At 37.1% G+C, this 18,577-nt stretch overlaps 1 protein-coding gene across 6 annotated transcripts in view; it reads right to left on the bottom strand.

The window, feature by feature from the left end:
• col11a1a (collagen, type XI, alpha 1a) overlaps positions 1-18,577 on the bottom strand; it is a 93,670-nt gene that overhangs the window by 13,408 nt on the left and 61,685 nt on the right. For all 6 annotated transcript variants that reach the window (XM_066691738.1, XM_066691742.1, XM_066691741.1 and 3 more), the window contains 16 exons: positions 18,433-18,486; positions 17,965-18,072; positions 16,650-16,739; positions 15,165-15,218; positions 11,866-11,973; positions 10,161-10,268; positions 9,618-9,671; positions 9,269-9,322; positions 7,844-7,951; positions 4,756-4,809; positions 4,561-4,614; positions 4,428-4,481; positions 2,669-2,722; positions 2,013-2,120; positions 1,717-1,770; positions 685-738 (listed from right to left, as the gene is read on the bottom strand). In XM_066691738.1, coding sequence (XP_066547835.1) covers positions 685-738; positions 1,717-1,770; positions 2,013-2,120; positions 2,669-2,722; positions 4,428-4,481; positions 4,561-4,614; positions 4,756-4,809; positions 7,844-7,951; positions 9,269-9,322; positions 9,618-9,671; positions 10,161-10,268; positions 11,866-11,973; positions 15,165-15,218; positions 16,650-16,739; positions 17,965-18,072; positions 18,433-18,486 — 1,170 coding nt within the window. The remainder of the gene's footprint in view (positions 1-684; positions 739-1,716; positions 1,771-2,012; positions 2,121-2,668; positions 2,723-4,427; positions 4,482-4,560; positions 4,615-4,755; positions 4,810-7,843; positions 7,952-9,268; positions 9,323-9,617; positions 9,672-10,160; positions 10,269-11,865; positions 11,974-15,164; positions 15,219-16,649; positions 16,740-17,964; positions 18,073-18,432; positions 18,487-18,577) is intronic.

Genomic DNA, 18,577 nt, shown 5'->3' on the forward strand with positions numbered 1-18,577 from the left:
GACATTTAAATGTATTATGTAATTACAACCCCCCTCCTGTAATAATATTTCAGACACTTTAAGAGTTCATTGGATGCAATAGCAATACATTAGGTTATAAACATTTTATAAATATCTGAATAAAATAAGTAATTTTTGTTCATGTTTGACACTGATACACTTAACTTTCTCTGCTAGATGATAGGTGGATATGGACTCTGGCATCCCCAACCAGTGATAAGACATGCCTTTTCCTCATTTTTTTGGTTTAGCTTTACACTTCACTGGGCCATTAAAAGAAGCACTTTATTACACTGTGCAACCTATTTCCTCAGTCGCGCATATCAAATTATAAAGCAAAGAGCCACAAATCATTGTTATGGTAATAACGATTCAGAAATGTGTATTAGGCTTATAAATTTAAATTAAATTTATAATGATGTTTGTCAGAAACATAATTCATATCCCTAGATATAGGCGGCTGCAGCATCGTTTGTTTTAAACTTGGTTAATATCTGGAAATCATATTTTATATGATGTATCCATTGATTATTATGTATCAATCTTATTTTTTTTATTTCTGGGTGAAATTATGCACAATGAAAAATAACTATAAACTAATATATTCATAGACTCAATCGTGATGTAAGTATCCTTTCTTTGTCAAATGTGATGAGAAAAAACAATTAATGGAAAACAACTTACAGGTTGACCAGATTCTCCATCCTCTCCCTTTTCTCCCGCAGAACCGTCTTGTCCCTGAAATGAACCAATAAAGTATTTTCATTTTTCAATCATGTTTTTCTTTCAGTTTAATTTTGCACATAAAATAAACATGGGTATTTTGATAACCTCTAAGAACAAGATTATAAGTTATACTACATCACTGCATGAATACTAGCCTCCCTCTGCAAGTAACGAGAGGTTGTGTGTCATATAATGTGTAGGTATGTGTTGTCCCAAATGTGTGAAGGCAATCTGGGAAAGCCTGGGCTTTGCCAGAGGGGCATGTGGTTTGGAACTGAAATATGTCAAGATGGAATGATAGATGGTTGCCATTTTGCATATATGACCAATCAGAATGATTACTTAGACTTTACAGTTACTAAAATCCACCATAGGGCCAGGAGAACCAGACCAAATTCACCCCAAAACTGAGAGAAAACTGAGAAACTGGGCATGGCGAATGTAAAACCTGTGATGGATGTCTGGCCAAAAATCCACAGCCCTGGAGACCAAACACCACATAGGTATGACTACCAGTGTGTTTGGGATTTTATGGCATAGGGGTCAACAATTATATGACAATACAAAGAAAGTGTCTACAGTGGTCCAGAGAACGTCAACAGTAGGATACAGAGGCGTCTCGTGGAGGGTTGACTCATGAGTAATACTAAACACTGCTTCCTTCTCTTAATATGTTGCTTTTTTTAGTGCTGGCAGTGCATTGTTGTGTGTGGAGTGTGCATGGGTACATGTATCCTGGATTCAATAGGGATGTTGTTACATCTATGAATGAATTTGTCAGTTATATAATTTTATCTATCAACACGAACAAACGCTGGGCCTACTCGAAAACACAAAGCACTACATATTAGTCTAATAAAGAGACAAAAGCTTTAGAAATGTCATCTGCTGTACTTTGGCAACAGCATGCATAACAAGCCGCTGATCTCCTATGACATTTTAAAAGATTGTGAAACAGCCTGTCAACCTTTTAAAGCTTTTTCTACTTACAGCAACGCCGGGCTCCCCAGGGGGACCAGGGTCTCCAGGGAATCCAACTGGGCCCTGAGTGGAAACAAAGTGGTTCATATTAAGTGAAAGCAAGTAGATATTGACTATTGACAGCCCTCTAAACACCTATAATGAGAAATCCACCAATTTAAGCATCAATGGACATTATGTACTCAAGAGACTCATGACAAATACAGCTCTTTACCAGAGGACAGGCTGCTAAATTGGTGAATGTAAAAGGCCTGGTCTTGGTTAGGTTTTAACACATTTTTCACTCCAACAAGAGGATGACTCACTGGGTTGCCCTTGGGGCCGTCGTCTCCTGGAGGTCCCTTGGCGCCTGGTGGTCCGGCCGCTCCGGGTGGTCCTGCCTCGCCCTTGTCTCCTCTCTCTCCTTTAGGACCCTGGAAAAGACATCAGAGTAATGAACACTCGTAATCTCTCTGCTAGAATTGAATAACACACATAACCCAAGGACATGCATCTGTACAACTGACAGCACGAGCAACTCTAAGGTATGAAAACGTCTAGATAAACAGAGACTAAGCCAACAAATAACAAAGCAGGCAATTATTAACCTTAACATATAAACTAACTGTGTTATGAAGTAAATGTTTTTTTATTTGCAGCGTAAATGTTTTTTTTTTTTTAAACATTGTCACAGTTTATAATGAATGTATACGTGACTGATGAAAAACTAAAATAAACTTGTACTCTGTTAGTTTGGAGTCACCCGTGATTGATTCAACATGATTGTTGCATTTATGATGTGTTATGTGTCCCTTATGTATTGGAATTTACTCTATGTGGCTGTTGTGTTATTATGTAGCTCTGAACTGCAGTTAAAAACATCTTCACTGCAGTGCATGAACATTCAATAGGAACTGGGCCATATTAAATTCATATTTACTACTACACCACCACACAAACAAACAGATCAGATAATACTTACTCCTGTGCCAGATTCACCTGGTGGGCCTGGATTGCCAGCCTCCCCATGCTCACCCTATTGAAGAGAGACAGTAAAACTGTTATTTCCCTTTTAAATATAAGTTCATTTAAGTACAAGAGAATGAGTGAATCAAATTAGAGAAATACAACTCGATACAAATTAAGGGTGACAATAAAATAACAAAGAAGGTTGTTGCTTGTGTTTTGCAAGCATTGAGCGAGGCACCAGTACAAATTAAGTACAAATAAATACATGTTTAATAGAAAGGGTTTCTGTTGCCCCACTCTCATTGAAGAAGTTTGGAATGACTATTGTTTTAATCAAATCATTTCTATTTTATTCGTCTTGGTTGGCCGGCACCTCTATAGATCAGTGCCGAGTAGTGACCATTAACAAGGCACGGACTCAAGAGATTATCGCATATCAACACTTTAAAACATATAAACTGACATATATCACTTGGTGGAGGCGAAGCTGATAGTGTTACACTGAATCTCTTTGCACTTGGTTCAGTTCAATATGTTGCTTTCCCTATGCCTGGTGAATTGAAACCAATGTTTTTCATGATAAACAAAATATAGAGGATTTAAAGAAACTCACAGTGGATTTAAACTTTACTTTAAGCAAGTTGCTTGATCTATATAGCCTCTGGCAAATAAGATATAGTCTTAATAAGAAGAAATTTGTGAAGCAGGCTATAAGAATAGGATTTTGCAGTATCAGTAACTAGTCTATTACTGAAATCAGCAAGTGCGTTCAAATAAAAGATGTGATGCATCCTGTTTGCCAATTAACACATCACTGACAAGCATGACCTCCTAATAAGTGATATCTGTAGGTTTACTATTTTGAAGGAATGAGAAGTGATGATCCTCTGAACGCAAGCCTTCTTATTCATCACAACACGCCACAGAACATCTTATACATTACACTAATCTGAACTTGGAGATACTGACGCTTATGCGTTTCAATGAATTATGAATCACAGGTGTAGCCAGTTGTATGATTTTCAAATAACAACTGGTTATGATTTAATGTTGAAATAGAACTACTTCAATTCTAAATAATGGCTTATAATCTTATTTTAGCAAACATAATCCTATTTCCATTATCATACAGATGTTATTCTAGCCTGATGTCGAATAACAGATGTAAGGATGTTTGTAAGGAGAATAATATTTCTGGATCAGTTTTCATATATTGCAACTCGACTCTTGTAACTATCTTCATGTTTTGAATCCACAGTGAATGATCAAATAATTACTGGTTGAACTGGAAAAAAACTTTCCAAAGTTCTTTCACTCCACAGATGGAGTTTAAATAATACATTATCATTTGAAGTCTGAGACAGAGGACCTAATGTATTAATCATCATGTATATTTATAAAGACATATATGTACATTGCTGTTTATATCAGTGTCATTCAAACAGAATGTATAGTCTACGCTCTTCTCAGTTTCTGTGTTTCGTAGTTCTAAACAATATCTGTGGCCAGACGTTATATTAAGTATTGATAGTAAGGAAGTCTGCCAAAAAGCAGTAAAACAGAACAGTGGCATTAAGATTGCTATAAAATAGGAATTAATAAAGTCTGGGCACTAACGGAGACAAAAGCTGCCATATGTAATTAATAGCCTCCATGAAACAACTTCAAATATTGATAAGACTAGTATAAAACCATAGTGTCGCACTGGGAAGTGGCAGTATGATCATTATTGGCTTTGCTTTATGCAGAAACAGAACTGCTCAGATGCTCACCTTCTCACCGACAGCGCCGACTGATCCTACAGCACCTGGGGGGCCTTGTGGACCCTGGCAGAGAGGAAACACGGGTGAGAACGGAGAAACCAAAACAAGGGCGCTGAAAATGTTTGAAAAGTATGTTTCTTACATCAGCTCCATTTGGACCCTGTGGACCTCTGGGGCCGGGAGGGCCGGGGGGACCCTGCAGAGAAGCAGAACGCTCAGGTTAATAACAACACTTTTCTGTTAAAAGCTACCAGTCTGACTAAGAGAGAAGAGTAGTCAATATACATGTTGAATGTTTACAGTCTTCCTCCATGTTAATTGTTAAAATGCAACTCACCATGGGACCAACATCTCCATTTTCTCCCTTCTCACCTGGTGGACCGGGAAGACCCTGAAAGAAATACACAATGTGATTTACTTCCAATATAAACATGTTTATTTCTAATATCATAGTGAAACGCGTTGATAATGAACTTGTGTTGTATTGTGATGTTACTTTGACTCCAGCACCTCAAGCTTAGATACAGTAGAGCTTAATTTCAAACAAATTAACATGCCAAGGAGATGTAAAGAAATTATAAATAGATTTTGTTGTTTTTTAATCTTATACTTCACTAATTCTGTGAGGTAGAATAAATAATGGAATACATTAACTACAGTATGCTAATATGCATATTTAGCTTATTTTACGTGTCAAATTTATTAATGGTCCTTTGCACAAAAATGGAACTACATGAGACATATTGAATGAAACTGTAGCAGTTTTTCAAGCAAATTAAAATCTGGGTCATATATATACCCACACTATTACTAGGGAAAAAATGAATGAATAAATGTGCATTTCAGGTTTCAAGTTTAGAAAATCACCTATGGAGTATATGTAGGCATACATAGTAAAATCATAGGCAGGTAGAAAGGGGAAACTGCAATTGGCCTTTATTGGAATTTTCATAAAATTCAATTTCTGCTTTCACTTAAGATATATTTAAGATATAAATATATATCATTAGCATATCATTAGAAGTATGATATGTAGTTTTCCAAGCAGGCTGTTAATGGTCTTACATGTATGTTTGCCTAGGTATATGTAAACACCATATAAAACTGATTGTATGTCAGCATACGTGAAAAACATTGTAGTAGCATCCCATATATTCAAAACATGAGCCAGTTTTAAATCCACATCTGCATGCAGGTACACTAAGTACACATCCATTATAAACACGGAGGTTTTTCTTGGTAAAATGTGTGTAAAACAAAAATAGCATACAAAGGGTAGGTTGAGGAACATGTTTCTTTTATCTAATTAAACTACCTGCCATGCTGTGGGAATTAGCATTCAGAGCGTACTGTGTATTTACTATATTTAAATACAAGCAATCACGGAAATCCAAAATGAATGCAAAAAATAATGAAACAATTATTAATACACACACACACACACACACACATATATATATATATATATATTATATAATTATTGCATTTGATTGACAGGAGAGTTGCATATTCAATTGTGCATGAATAAAATGCTTTGAATATATTACTGGCAACATCAGCACTTAAGTTAATCTGATAGGGAATTTATAAACAGGATTTATTCAGCGATCTAATAATCCCCCTTGGAATGGGTTTAAATGTCATTTGTAAAATAAGTTGCAATGTACTGAGATTAACATTCTCGCATTAATGCAGAACTCATTAATTACATGCATTTATTGATTAGTCAGCAGGCTGATGGTAAAAATTACCATGTCACTTAAAATTCAAATTATAGATAGACAGATAGATAGATATTCCTGTTCTAGTCCTGTTCAGTCCATTATTCAACAGAAACCTATTTATCACATTAAATAAGATAATTAGAATAATACTTTAAATAAGTTTAGGAAGAATTCATTCTATATTATACCTCCTCTAATCTTGACCACTACGTGTTACCTTCCCAAAAGAAAGCAAAGACATGATACCCTTCTTTTGCTTCTGATCTGAATCTGCCCTACACTTTCTCAGACACTCGTTTCCCAATGTTACATTTATACGCAAAGGTACGAAATCTCATAATGACTTTTCACTTGCTTCAGTCAAACCTCATTAGAGAGACCACTAATTATAATGAATGTTAAGTATTCAATGGCATTCTGCCTATAGGGAAACGTTAGCCAATACAATTAATAAGTCAGAATAAAGTGCATTTCAAAGTCAATTATATTACATGACTTACTCATCTCCTCTCATGGTAGCTTCAGCCCTTTGTGTAATTTTATAAGATTAATACATTCTCCATCAATGAATAGGTAAGCAATTGAAATACTGTTAAAATCTTTTATTGTCTTTTCATTGCGAAAGGTGCTTAACCTCTTCCAAAATGAAGAGTCTGCCAGATGTATTAAAAAAATGGATGAATTTAAGTGTATGGATGAATTTAAATTAATATATTTTTTCCCTTCATATTTCCTGTAATGCACACATATATATATATATATATATATATATATATATATCCATTTAAATGCATTTTGAGACTGAGGGGTGATATTATAATGAAAAATGGTTTTCAACACTTTCTTGAATATCCTGTGAAGACAATCCAATAAAAAAATGACAAGTGCCTTGTTTATCATATTCCATATTCTACATCTACATTTTAATTAGTAATAATGTACGTCTGTCTGCCCTTAGCACACTTGTGTTTTTAGAAACCGAGTGGGGTTTTTGTGCTAAAGGATGCCTCCTCTGAATTGACATGCTTTTTCTAAAGAGACTTACGGATAAAGAACACAATATGAGAATGATGAAAAGTGGCTGAAAACCAATGGCAGACTTTATTACATTATTGCATAGGAAAATGCCACTGAGCTGTGGAGATTGATTTTCAAGGACATCTTCATTGTAAGAGGTTGAGTCAAAACATCAACTGCCATGGGCTATAATAGTATTTTGCTTGGATACATCCATATAATACATTAACCTCTTTTTCGTGCACATTTTTCAATGCCTTCCATGTAGCACCACGTTATAATGACATTATTCAATTTCTGAATCATCTGGTGCAACATAATTTGCAAATGTGGAACATTAGAGCTGGCCACGGCCGCGCTCGAGTCAATAAATCACCACATATGAAGAGAATTGTGAAATTCACCCTTCATGAAGTTCGTTTTCACGACTTAATTATCTTTACCATCCCATCACCATGTCCCCATGCTCTTTCATTCTTTCTTTCTTTCTTTCTTTCTTTCTTAATTCTCTCTTTTGTCTTTGCTTTCCTTTATGCCTTTTTTTTTTTTCAAATTAATGTTGATTTGTCAGGGAATGCTGCTCGAAAAAAGTACCAGGATAAAGTATACTTCTATTTCCATAAATCAAGCTCCAAATTGACCTTGGTGTCTGCAGCTGGAAGGCCACAATATAGGGACACTCACCTGCAGTCCTATTGGACCAGGAGGGCCAGGGAAGCCACGAGGACCTTCATCTCCCTTCTGTCCGAACATACCCTGTTGACCCCTGGGACCAGGCTCTCCATCACCGCCCTGTGTGAAACAATTTCAATTATAATGAGCTGCTGCATGTTCCCACATCATGATTGCACTGAAAAAGGAAATATTTTTGCAGCCATCTTGATCTACGACTAAACTCTTCCTTATCACTACTCATGGATTTATTTAAAGCTCATAGTGCATTTCAGTGTATTCACGGTGTGTCGTGACCACTTTGACATGATAATATATTACACCTACTTCTGCTTCTCGAACTTGAAGCAGTTTATGTGGTTCGTTTGTGATATCTGCAAAGTTTCAGAACCATCGCTTCACTGATCATCAAGAAAAGGCGATCTTGGATGAGGCAGAAGCACAGTTTTAACATCTGACTTCAAGCCAAGTTTGAACCTCATAAGCAATATAGCTTGAAAGTTGCAGCCATTTACAAATAAACTTTGTAAACCGTGCATACAGGTTTTGTACTTTCTGGCTATGCATTGATTCATGTCACAAATTATACATGCTGACCTTCAGGGTAGTCTGACCCAGTACATCAAGAGAACTGCTGATAAACTAGCTGCTGCTCTTCACATACACAGATAATGCTGCTCCTATGGCTAACAGTTGCCTTGGGTGACAGCACTTTTAAAGCATGTGGCTATGATATTATTTCTAGATACAGATCAATAATGATTCAATAAGAGGGTTCTGCAATTCAGTCCCACTGCACTCAACTGGAAACAAGGTTACTGTTCTACAAACAAGATAAGGGCCAGGAAACACCAAATGTTGCCTATCAATTTCTGCTATGTAGGTGATCACTCATGTTGGGTCAGAGGGGACGGACGCCATGCAAAAGAAGAAACAGAAATCATTGAAAAAAGAAAATGGGAGACAATAACTCGAGAGTGCCGCTTGAATGTTTTGAGTGCAATGATGGAGCGTTTAGTGGCTTCGGTTTTCTAGTTACACAAGATGGTACATAACAAGAACAGCCAGTGAGAAGCCACGATGTTGCCCTATTTGTTTACATAATGTGTTTCATGTATAGATTTTATCTGCCATCTAAGGATTGTAATGCATCATAGCTGGTGTTTTTCATTCCAGCTGGAGGCCAGGACAGATAATGAAACACACAAAACGGACTAAAAGCAAGATAATGTCCAATGCCAAGTTATAAAATTGTGTTTTCCAATTTACTGCATTAAACACACACACATACACACATGCAGCTTCTGTAGCTCATACGCTGAAGCATTTACTTGCTGGCTAGTTCTCTGTGACTGACAAATTGTATGTTTTTAATTTAAACAAAGTTGGCACATTGGTCTTGTGCTGTGAAGAAAATAGACCTCTGCAGATACTTACAGCCGGCCCTGGAGCTCCTACTGGACCTTGAAGGCCTGCTGGACCAGGTGGGCCCTACAGGAAACAAAGGATAAATACTTTTTATTCACAAATAGTAAAAAAGGTTGTTTCAACTCAATATCTCTTAATACATAGATTCAGAGATCTGTATTATTCTCAGCAGAGTGCAAAATATCCAAACCTCTTCTGATAAACCGACTATCTTTGTTCTGTAAGTCATTTTGGATGATTACTTCAATAACTACAGATGAATATTGTTTTTACCATTGCTAGAAGCAGGTATGTACTGAACTGACAACAAAAATTGTAAAGTTCCCGTATATAATAGGAAATTGGGAAAATAACTTACCTGTTCACCCTTATCTGCTTTGCTTCCCTTTTGACCTGGTTCGCCAATCTCTCCCTTGAAAAGGAGAACTGGAAGTTAACATTTTAGCAAAGTCTTCTGTCCTACTTAGCTCAGCACTTTAAAATGTCACCCTTACACGATTAGGATTTCACTGACCTAAGGTTTTTAGCAATAGATCATTTTGCTTGCTTTAGAAAATGAGTTGTAGTACTGACTGGTGAACTACAATGTATGGTATGACATGGTTTTTACATGTGCCAATTTGTTATTGCAGAAGATTAATCTTAACAGTGGATTAGAAATAACATTTTAAAAACCTTGGACAATGGATGCGGCCTAAAATACATACATAATGCCATGTTAAAAGAGTACTTAACACAACTGTAAGGTAAACTATGAAAGAATGTATTTAATACTTAATTTAATTTAATGTTGAATGTGGCTGTAATGATGGTTAAATTGGTAGTTTTTATCGATTCAACCACAAACCATGAGGTGGAAATGGCCATCTCAGCATAACCCTGCTCAGTGAGATTGTATTACCTTATCTCCATCTTCTCCAGGGGGACCCTGAGGTCCAGCTGGCCCAGGAAGACCAACTGGACCTTGGACACCATCTCGGCCAGCAGGGCCTTGTGGTCCTTTTTCACCCTGCAGACAACACAATACACGTTACAGAAGCAGCTGGGCCGATGTATGTCAGACACTTTTATAATAGTAATTTACGACTGCAGACAGTAACTGCAATAGACCAAGGAACCCGAATTCTCAAAACAAAGAACGTAGATGTACTGTAGACTTCAAAGACGGCTGTGTTCTGTGTGAAAGATATCAACAGCCTCATCCAATGGTCCCAGTAGAATGCCTAAGATTAGTAAAACAGATGGCCACGTTTGTCAGGGTAGCATCGTGACTTAATTTACCATCACTGAGTCACCATCACTAAATATCTTGTTGCCTCCTGCTTGATTTGACATGATGACCCACACCCAATGCTGGCCACCCTATTTTGGCAATACTGCATCCCCAGATCTGGAACCCACAGAACATATCTGGAGACTCCTGGGCTGAACTCTGCAATAGCGTTTCCAGAACAGAACCGAAGATGATTTGCAGTGGCTGTTCAATGTGTCCAATCTCTCAGGTGTAGGTTGGCCAGTTCATTATTGTAATGAGAGAGCATGCCAAGCAGGCCTTTCTGTTAACAGCAGACAAAGCCATTGCTGATCTTTTATGAACCTCTAGTGAAAGTAAGAGTGAACTGAATTCCTACAAATGCACTCGTGTCTTGTAGCAGTTTGCAATACTAGTCTAAGTCCTCCCAATATATGAAATGAGATGGAAAAGAGAAACTGTACATTGAAGCAAGTGGAAACATCTTGGCGAGGCCTTCACCCAGCAGTGGATCGATACAGGCTGATGGTGATATCTTGTATTTAAGGTTATCCAGGACTATAGGGCAAACTATAAAATAAAAATTGCACTAAAACTCACATGTGCATTTTGTATAAAGCCAAAGCAAGTTATAATTAGATACACCAATTTAATTAATATTTGCATTTTAAGCAGTCGTGAAAAATGAAACAGAACTATAATATGTGAAATGATAAAAGTAAAAAATTATGTAAGTAAACATATACAAAAGAAATTGAATTAAATCTGGCTTGTGTGAAATGTTTCAACCAAAGGCAGTCATGTGTCGACGCAAGGCATATAGAGGAAGTCATCCAAGTGTGAAGAGCTAATAATCTCTGAAGGAAAATTAATAACTTCTATCTTATTATAGGCATTTCATTTATTGTCGTCTCTTTGTAAATGGTAGGGCAGTGAATGATAACAAGAGAGACAGAAGCTCTGAACACAACGAAATTAACGTCTCTTTAAAGGGCATATGACCCCCTGACAACCCCCTCCCATCTTCAGAAACCTTCATTTGTGTCAGGGATTAAAAATGACTCCCTGATCTCGGAGAGCTGCAGAGGTTGCCGTTTCTCATTCACTCTGCACTCTTAACTCTTTACTTAATTGAACACGTGATTGGCTTAACTGATCAAATTATCAAGGTTCCAATTCTTCAGCCACCGGATTTTCTCAATGTTTAAAACACCTTCAGCGACGGCAGAAGATTGGAAGACGTCATACTGAAGAGCAAGGCATGATTTTAGTGACCAGCTCCCAGCATTCAAAGACAAATATCAGTCTTTCTTTCACAACCGATCATGACCTTCATGGGGAAAGTTGTACTCACAGGTGCGCCCTTTTCTCCAGCTGGGCCAGGGGGTCCTTGGGGTCCTGTACGCCCTGACAGGCCAATAGGACCTGCAGGACCAGCAGCTCCACGCTCACCTGGAGAGCCCTAGAACCAAGAGATAGGATTATACAATGTAAGAAAAAAACAATATACAGTTCTGCTTCTGACAACGGTGTATGGGTTCATTATCACCAGCAGCCAATTGGTGATATCCAATTTGATTTTAGTAGCAGTGTTTCAATGCACTGCTATTCAGAGACATCCGTCGAAAACCACTGTGATAGCCGAAGCCATTGCACTCCCCTTAATTAGATTTTAACTAGGTGAAATAATACAATTAAAATACATAGACAGTAGGGCTTGAATTATGCATTGCCTTCAATAATATTTAATAAAGCAATACTCAGACCTCATCTGAAGAATGGGATCTTTTAATATCTGGATGTTATAGTCATGTTTTTAGAGAATTTGTTTCCACTGATGGGCCCTTGCCTATGGAAATGAAGAGACCCCTGGTTTTCAAGTGTCAAGTTGCTTTTGCAAAACTCTTACTCAACAAGCTACTAAACTGTAACGCTATCAATCACGCAAACAGAGCTTCATGTTCCCTTCAGAAACAAACGTTTTGCATATCAGTACAAATAAAACCATATATATATATATATATATTTTTTTTTTTTTTGGGAACTAGATTACTATACATAATTCAATATATCTATTATAGAGTCCTTTTAGTTTGTACACAAGAGCCTTCATAAAAGATTCAAGAAAATATTTGGTTCTCAAATTCGAGAGCATGCAGCATGTTGCCTCTGAGAACAAACAGAATAGAGTAAGTTTTCCTCAGCAAGAGATAAAAGTATAAACGCTCTTTTTTGTTGCCTGCTCTGATAATTCCAATGTCTATTAATAGCCTTCCTCTTGTTTAATACATCAGTCATGTCGCTCAACCCTTTGTATCGACCTCCAGCTCGGTCCATTACTTGTGAGGACGTCTAGTTTCACCTGTGGTGTAAAATTTTTATTTTTGTCTTTCTTGTTTACTCACTTGCTTATTTGATTGTCTTCCATAATAAAGAGGGTTTTCAGATCATTACTTACATATCAAGAGCACAAATCAAACTGTGAGGAATTTAGTGACTGCTATTTAGGTGAAATATCTAATATCTAATGTCTTAAGTTAGTTTGAACCCCTTCCTGAAGAGATGTGACTTGCATACAAAAACAAGTGACAACTGACAGATGTATTCTTAATGAAATATTCTGCAATGATGTCAAAGTGACAGCTTGTTGTTATATTACTTTAAATATAGCTTGTTCTTAATTATAATTTTTTCAGCAATTAACGGGTAGTGTAAATAGAAATCTCACATTTGCTTATCATCTACATGTATTTTTGCTTTATATCTGTATACTTTATATCACTTTAGTTTTCAGTCTTTTGTTTACATTTTCTAATTGTGAGGCTCAATGTTGAGATTTAGACATATTTTGTACGTAATACGTATCATTTAGAAGCATCACTGTCTCGTGGTGCTTAAAGGTAGACACACTGATGTCATCACTACAGACTTCTGCAACCTTGGTGGGATTACAGGTAGGCTCATAGAAACAAGGCTAGCTGAGCTCCATGTCTGAAAGCTTTTCAATTTCTTCACACAATCGACTAATCAAATAACTTAATCTTCCTCTGAAATAATGGTAAAGTTTTTATCATTTAAGATTATCATGTTTTCCTTTTTGGCATGGCTTCTCTCTTCACTTTTATTTATTCCATACTAGATCCACCCCCCACTACTCCTTCTCTCCTTCTGCAGTTGGCCGATTCTCTATTCTTTCTTTTGTGAAGTGCGCAGTTGGACGAGTCTGTTATTGGCGGCGCCTGCAATCTTCTGCTAGCCTGGAGCTGAGTGACAGTTGTCTTCTCCTTGTGAAGATGACAATATTTATAGTATTGTGCTTATAGCTTAGTCACCATGACACAATGGTGCAACAGATGGTGTGACACGGTCGCGCATCTCTAAATCATTAAAACATTAGCTCCACAAGACGACACATGTACAATAAAATAATATTATGAAACGATACAGACACAAACACAGACACATAAGTGAGCATATAGTTGTTTGGATGGGCAGTCAAAAGATATAGCGGTCTTGTACAGTATAGAAAAGTTTGTACTGCATGTTGAGGAACCTCCATGGCACCTATGCTGGCGTATTCATGTCCTTTGGGGGTTAATTAAATCATTGGTAGTAAGTGCAGGTCAAAGTCATAGCTGCCTGCTGAACTGTTGCCCGGTGTGTCAGAGCAATTATAGACCAGCTCTCCCTGCCATGAATGTCACTTCTGACAAGAAATGGAGGGCCTTAAGCCAGTCAGTGAGTCAACCTTAATGTACGACAGTGTCAAGATATACACTCATCTTCAATCTAAAAGCGGTTCAAGATACATTAGTAACAAGTTACCATACGAAATGATATGTCTACTGATTGATGATGATTAACAATGAATATCTTACATTACCCAAAAGTTTATCTTGGGCACTATGTCAATTATGGCACTAATATAACCATTGATTGGTTTGTTTGTTTGTTTGTTTGTTTGTAGAGCAAATGGAAAATTACCTTATTATATCTCTTAGCAGACACCCTTATCTAGGGTGACTTACAATTGTTACAATAGATCACATTTTTTTTACATAGAATTATCCATTTATACAGCTGTGCTTATACTGGAGCATTCTGGGTATCTTGAGTATCTTGCTCAAGGATACAGCAGTAGTGTCCCCTACCTGGGATTGAACCCACGACCCTCTAGTTCTAGTGTAAGTAATATAGCTGTTACAGAACACATAATAATATAGTATATTTACAAAGAAACCAGACCTAAGAGCCTGACTGTCATTAGGTCTCTAAAAAGCCTTCTAGACAAATCTTCCTTGACAGTAACAGAGGGATAAATGGCAGAAGATAGTAATTACTGCCATTTATCGTAATGTTTGCTGGTGTTTATTTATGTATTTATTTTTTTGAACAGATTATTAAAAGGTTATAAACTGCCCTCTGGTGCTGGAATGTATCATTGCGGATGGACTGCGGCAAATCAGATTCAAAGCAAACGGAGTGTATACAGTAAAGGAGTGAAGAATAATATTTGTATTTGTAAATAAGTATTTTCATGCTTCATGCTTATTTGGTGTTATTGTTTTTACAGGTATATTTCCTAATGCGTTTTATTTTCATGACACAACACTTTAATCAATAGACATTTAACCGCAGTAAAAAATTACTTACAACTGGACCGGGGGGGCCCTGTGGACCTTCTGCTCCCTTCAAGCCACCTGCACCCTGAAATTAAAAAGATACAACTATTTCAGTCAAGCTGCAGGGGGTTAACAATGCTAGCAAAATGACACTGATGGTCTATTTCAACCTGCGATGAAACAGGCTTGATGAATGGAGCTGTACATTTCAAGCAGATCTTAAGATCCAAAGTTATTTAGTTTGCAAATAAGTTTAGAATTTGACTATGATGTGATCAAAAAGTTCTGCTACAGGAATATCTGATCTCCACTGAACAATTTGTTAATGACCAAAGCACAACCCCCCAAATAATTTCTTAGCATCAGGATTAACTACTACAGTATGTTTAGTTTCAAGATTAAAGACTTTGCACAGTTTTATCACAACTTTTAACCTGAAAGCCACATTAAAGCGAAGTACGCCACAAAAGCAATCTTTACACATTAAAATGTCCAAAATTAGACCAGCTGAAGCAGTGCTGAGGGGGACACTAGCCACAGATTTTGGTTTGAATCTCATAAAGAACTCTTTGATTCCCTTCCAACACACAGAAATATAAAAATGCTTTAATCCCAATCAAATCCCATTGTAGCTTATCCTATTACTGCAAATAAAAATCCGCTTACATATTTCACAAGTGTACCTTTAATGTGCTTCAGCTGCAATGTGTAATGTTCAAAGAACTATAGCATCTAGTAGTGTTAAAGTTGCAGGCTTATATGCATTCTGCTCAGACAATGCTTTATCTACTACTGATATATCAGTATAAAGTGCTTTGATGTGTTCTCCTGTTTCCAGTGCTTGGAGCTTGTACTTATTGGCCCATATTTCCTCCTGTAGGCAATTTATCATGAAAGAAAGTGCTGATGAAAACTACTGTAGAATGATAACAATAAAAAAAACGAGTCCCCCCAAGGAAGTAGGATCCCCAAAAAGCACACATTGACAAAGAAATAACTTTGTGTTGTGGGATTACAGTGTATGTCTGTCACTGCAAAACAATTATGCTACAGGCATACTATTTTAAACAATGAGTTTTAAATTAATTAAACCCACAAAGGGAAATACAAAAAACATCTTTTGGTTCCAATATTTCATTACCAGCGGATGTTTGTAAAAAAAAATATATATATATATATTTGTATATATCTTTTTGTAGGTAGAGGCAGTATATTTCAAAATTCAGATTGATCCTTCTTTAAAACTGGAGTGTAAACTGGATATCTTCCATGACCTCCCCCACTATACTGACATATTGCATTTAAACTGAATTTGAAAGCCACTTATAGACCGTAGTCAATACTCTATTAATCCTTTAATTCCAAGGTTACTGACCAGTAATGAATTCACCTTTGGAGTCCCTCTTGCTCATTTGTTATTGAAAATCATTACCAAAGCCTTACTCCGACTGAGGGGAATGGCAGGTAAAACGTTTAAGATTAACCCCTCCAAACACGGCACAATGGCATTTCTTACCATGGCTCCAGGTAGACCTCTCTCTCCAGGGAATCCTCGAAGACCGGCAGGACCATCCTTTCCTGAGGTCCCCTGGGGGCCTGGATCTCCCTGACGGAAAAGACGAGGCAAATAAACCGATTATTACAGGTTAATCACCTTTTTCACGATGCCTGAGAAATCATGTAGCCTTTTTAATGTCAATGTGCAGTTCATTGTGCAATGACATGTTGTAATAACAAAATGTAAGTACATATAGATATGTGTGCATGTATGGGCACTTTACACACACACACACACACACACACACACACAACAGAAAGTAAGGCCACAATCTTAAGTCTTAAATCAGCTTTTTTTTTTTTTTTTTATACGTTTTAGGCTTTGAAAAATCCACTTATAATAGTGGTTTCAAAAGATTAATCTCTGATGCGTTGATGGTATTTTACACCTTCTACCGTAAATCACATAAATCCACAGATCAAAGTCAAAGGAAACGGTAACCATGACCAGGAGGTGAAACTGGTCAACTGCCATATTTAATTTCAAACTCCCCCAAGCTTACTGACAAGCTTTCTCTGCAGCTTATGAGTATTGAACCTCTGTTAAACATGGTAGAAACACGTTTGTTTTGGCATTAATTATCTATACATGTGTAGACGTAATTCTGATTAATTCTGATATAAGTTGCCAAAGATCAACACACAGCACAGACACCAAATTAACAAAAATACTAAATACTACTCAATCCTACTGTACAAGTTGCAGCAGAAAAAGTGTTTTGCTATTAATAAGGACATCCTTCAACAGGATTGATTAAATCTTTCAAAAAATGGACTGTCCTAACATTACTGTGCCCTGCTTTAAATTTGCATACCAGTATACACTTTTTCATAACAATAGAGTAACCCAAAACATGATTAACAGACATTTCTGCCCCATCCTGCTTGATGCCAACATGTACCACAGATACGAGAAGTAACTCATCTATCTGGAGAGAGAGATATTTGTGGCTGAAATGCATCTAACCTTGACATTATAATACATACATTATTAATTATTAACAAATTTTTAATAATCACATGAGTTTTCATTCGAAATTCGAAAACAGTCCCCCAAAGGGAGTATGGGACATTACCTCTCAACCAGGAAGTAGTTTGTTATAGCAAAGCTGCTGATAGGTGTCCGTGTGCCATGACACGCTTGCCCCCCCCCCCGCAGCACAAGCTTTTGTATCTAGTAACTCTATAGTGGTAAAGTGCGTTCCTTGTATTGAACCTCTTATCTGTTGTTTCCCTGAGATGATGGGCAAAGGATGAGATGAATGGTGTCTTACCTTGGCTCCTTCCTTTCCTGCAGCACCTGGCAACCCCTGTTCACCTGGGGGACCGGGAGGCCCAGGGTGGCCTCTCTCACCGCTGGGACCTGTCTCTCCAGTTGGACCCTGTTAGAATATGGAGTTTGATGGTGTCAGTAGTGGGATTTTATATTGTAGACACACCCTATATTAGGGGTCTCCAATCCCAGTCCTAAACAGGTACAGGTATTTTCTGTTTTCATTCCATTAACACTCAATAACAGAGTAAATATACTACTTCAGAGTAACCATTAATACAATGTATTTATTTCAAGTGCCAATAAGATTTGTTATAATAGCAAAAAGGTACAGAACTTGATATTTAACACCCACAATTGACCTTATGATAATTTCTATTATATTTTGAAATAGATGCAGAGTTTACAGGAGTTATCACAGAGGTGACAGCAGTCTGAGGAATAACGCTGTCAATGCATTAGGCTGTACCTGAGGGCCCACTACACCTCCGGGACCTGGAGGGCCAGTCTTTCCTTGGAAACCCTGCAAAATAATTACAAAATATCAGTAACATTTCACAACAATATTGTCAGCATATCAAAATGAAAACTGGCTGGCAATGTTCCAGTTTTAC

This window comes from Amia ocellicauda, chromosome 19 (assembly GCF_036373705.1).
Source record: "Amia ocellicauda isolate fAmiCal2 chromosome 19, fAmiCal2.hap1, whole genome shotgun sequence".
In the NCBI taxonomy this organism is placed as follows: Eukaryota; Metazoa; Chordata; class Actinopteri; order Amiiformes; family Amiidae; genus Amia; species Amia ocellicauda.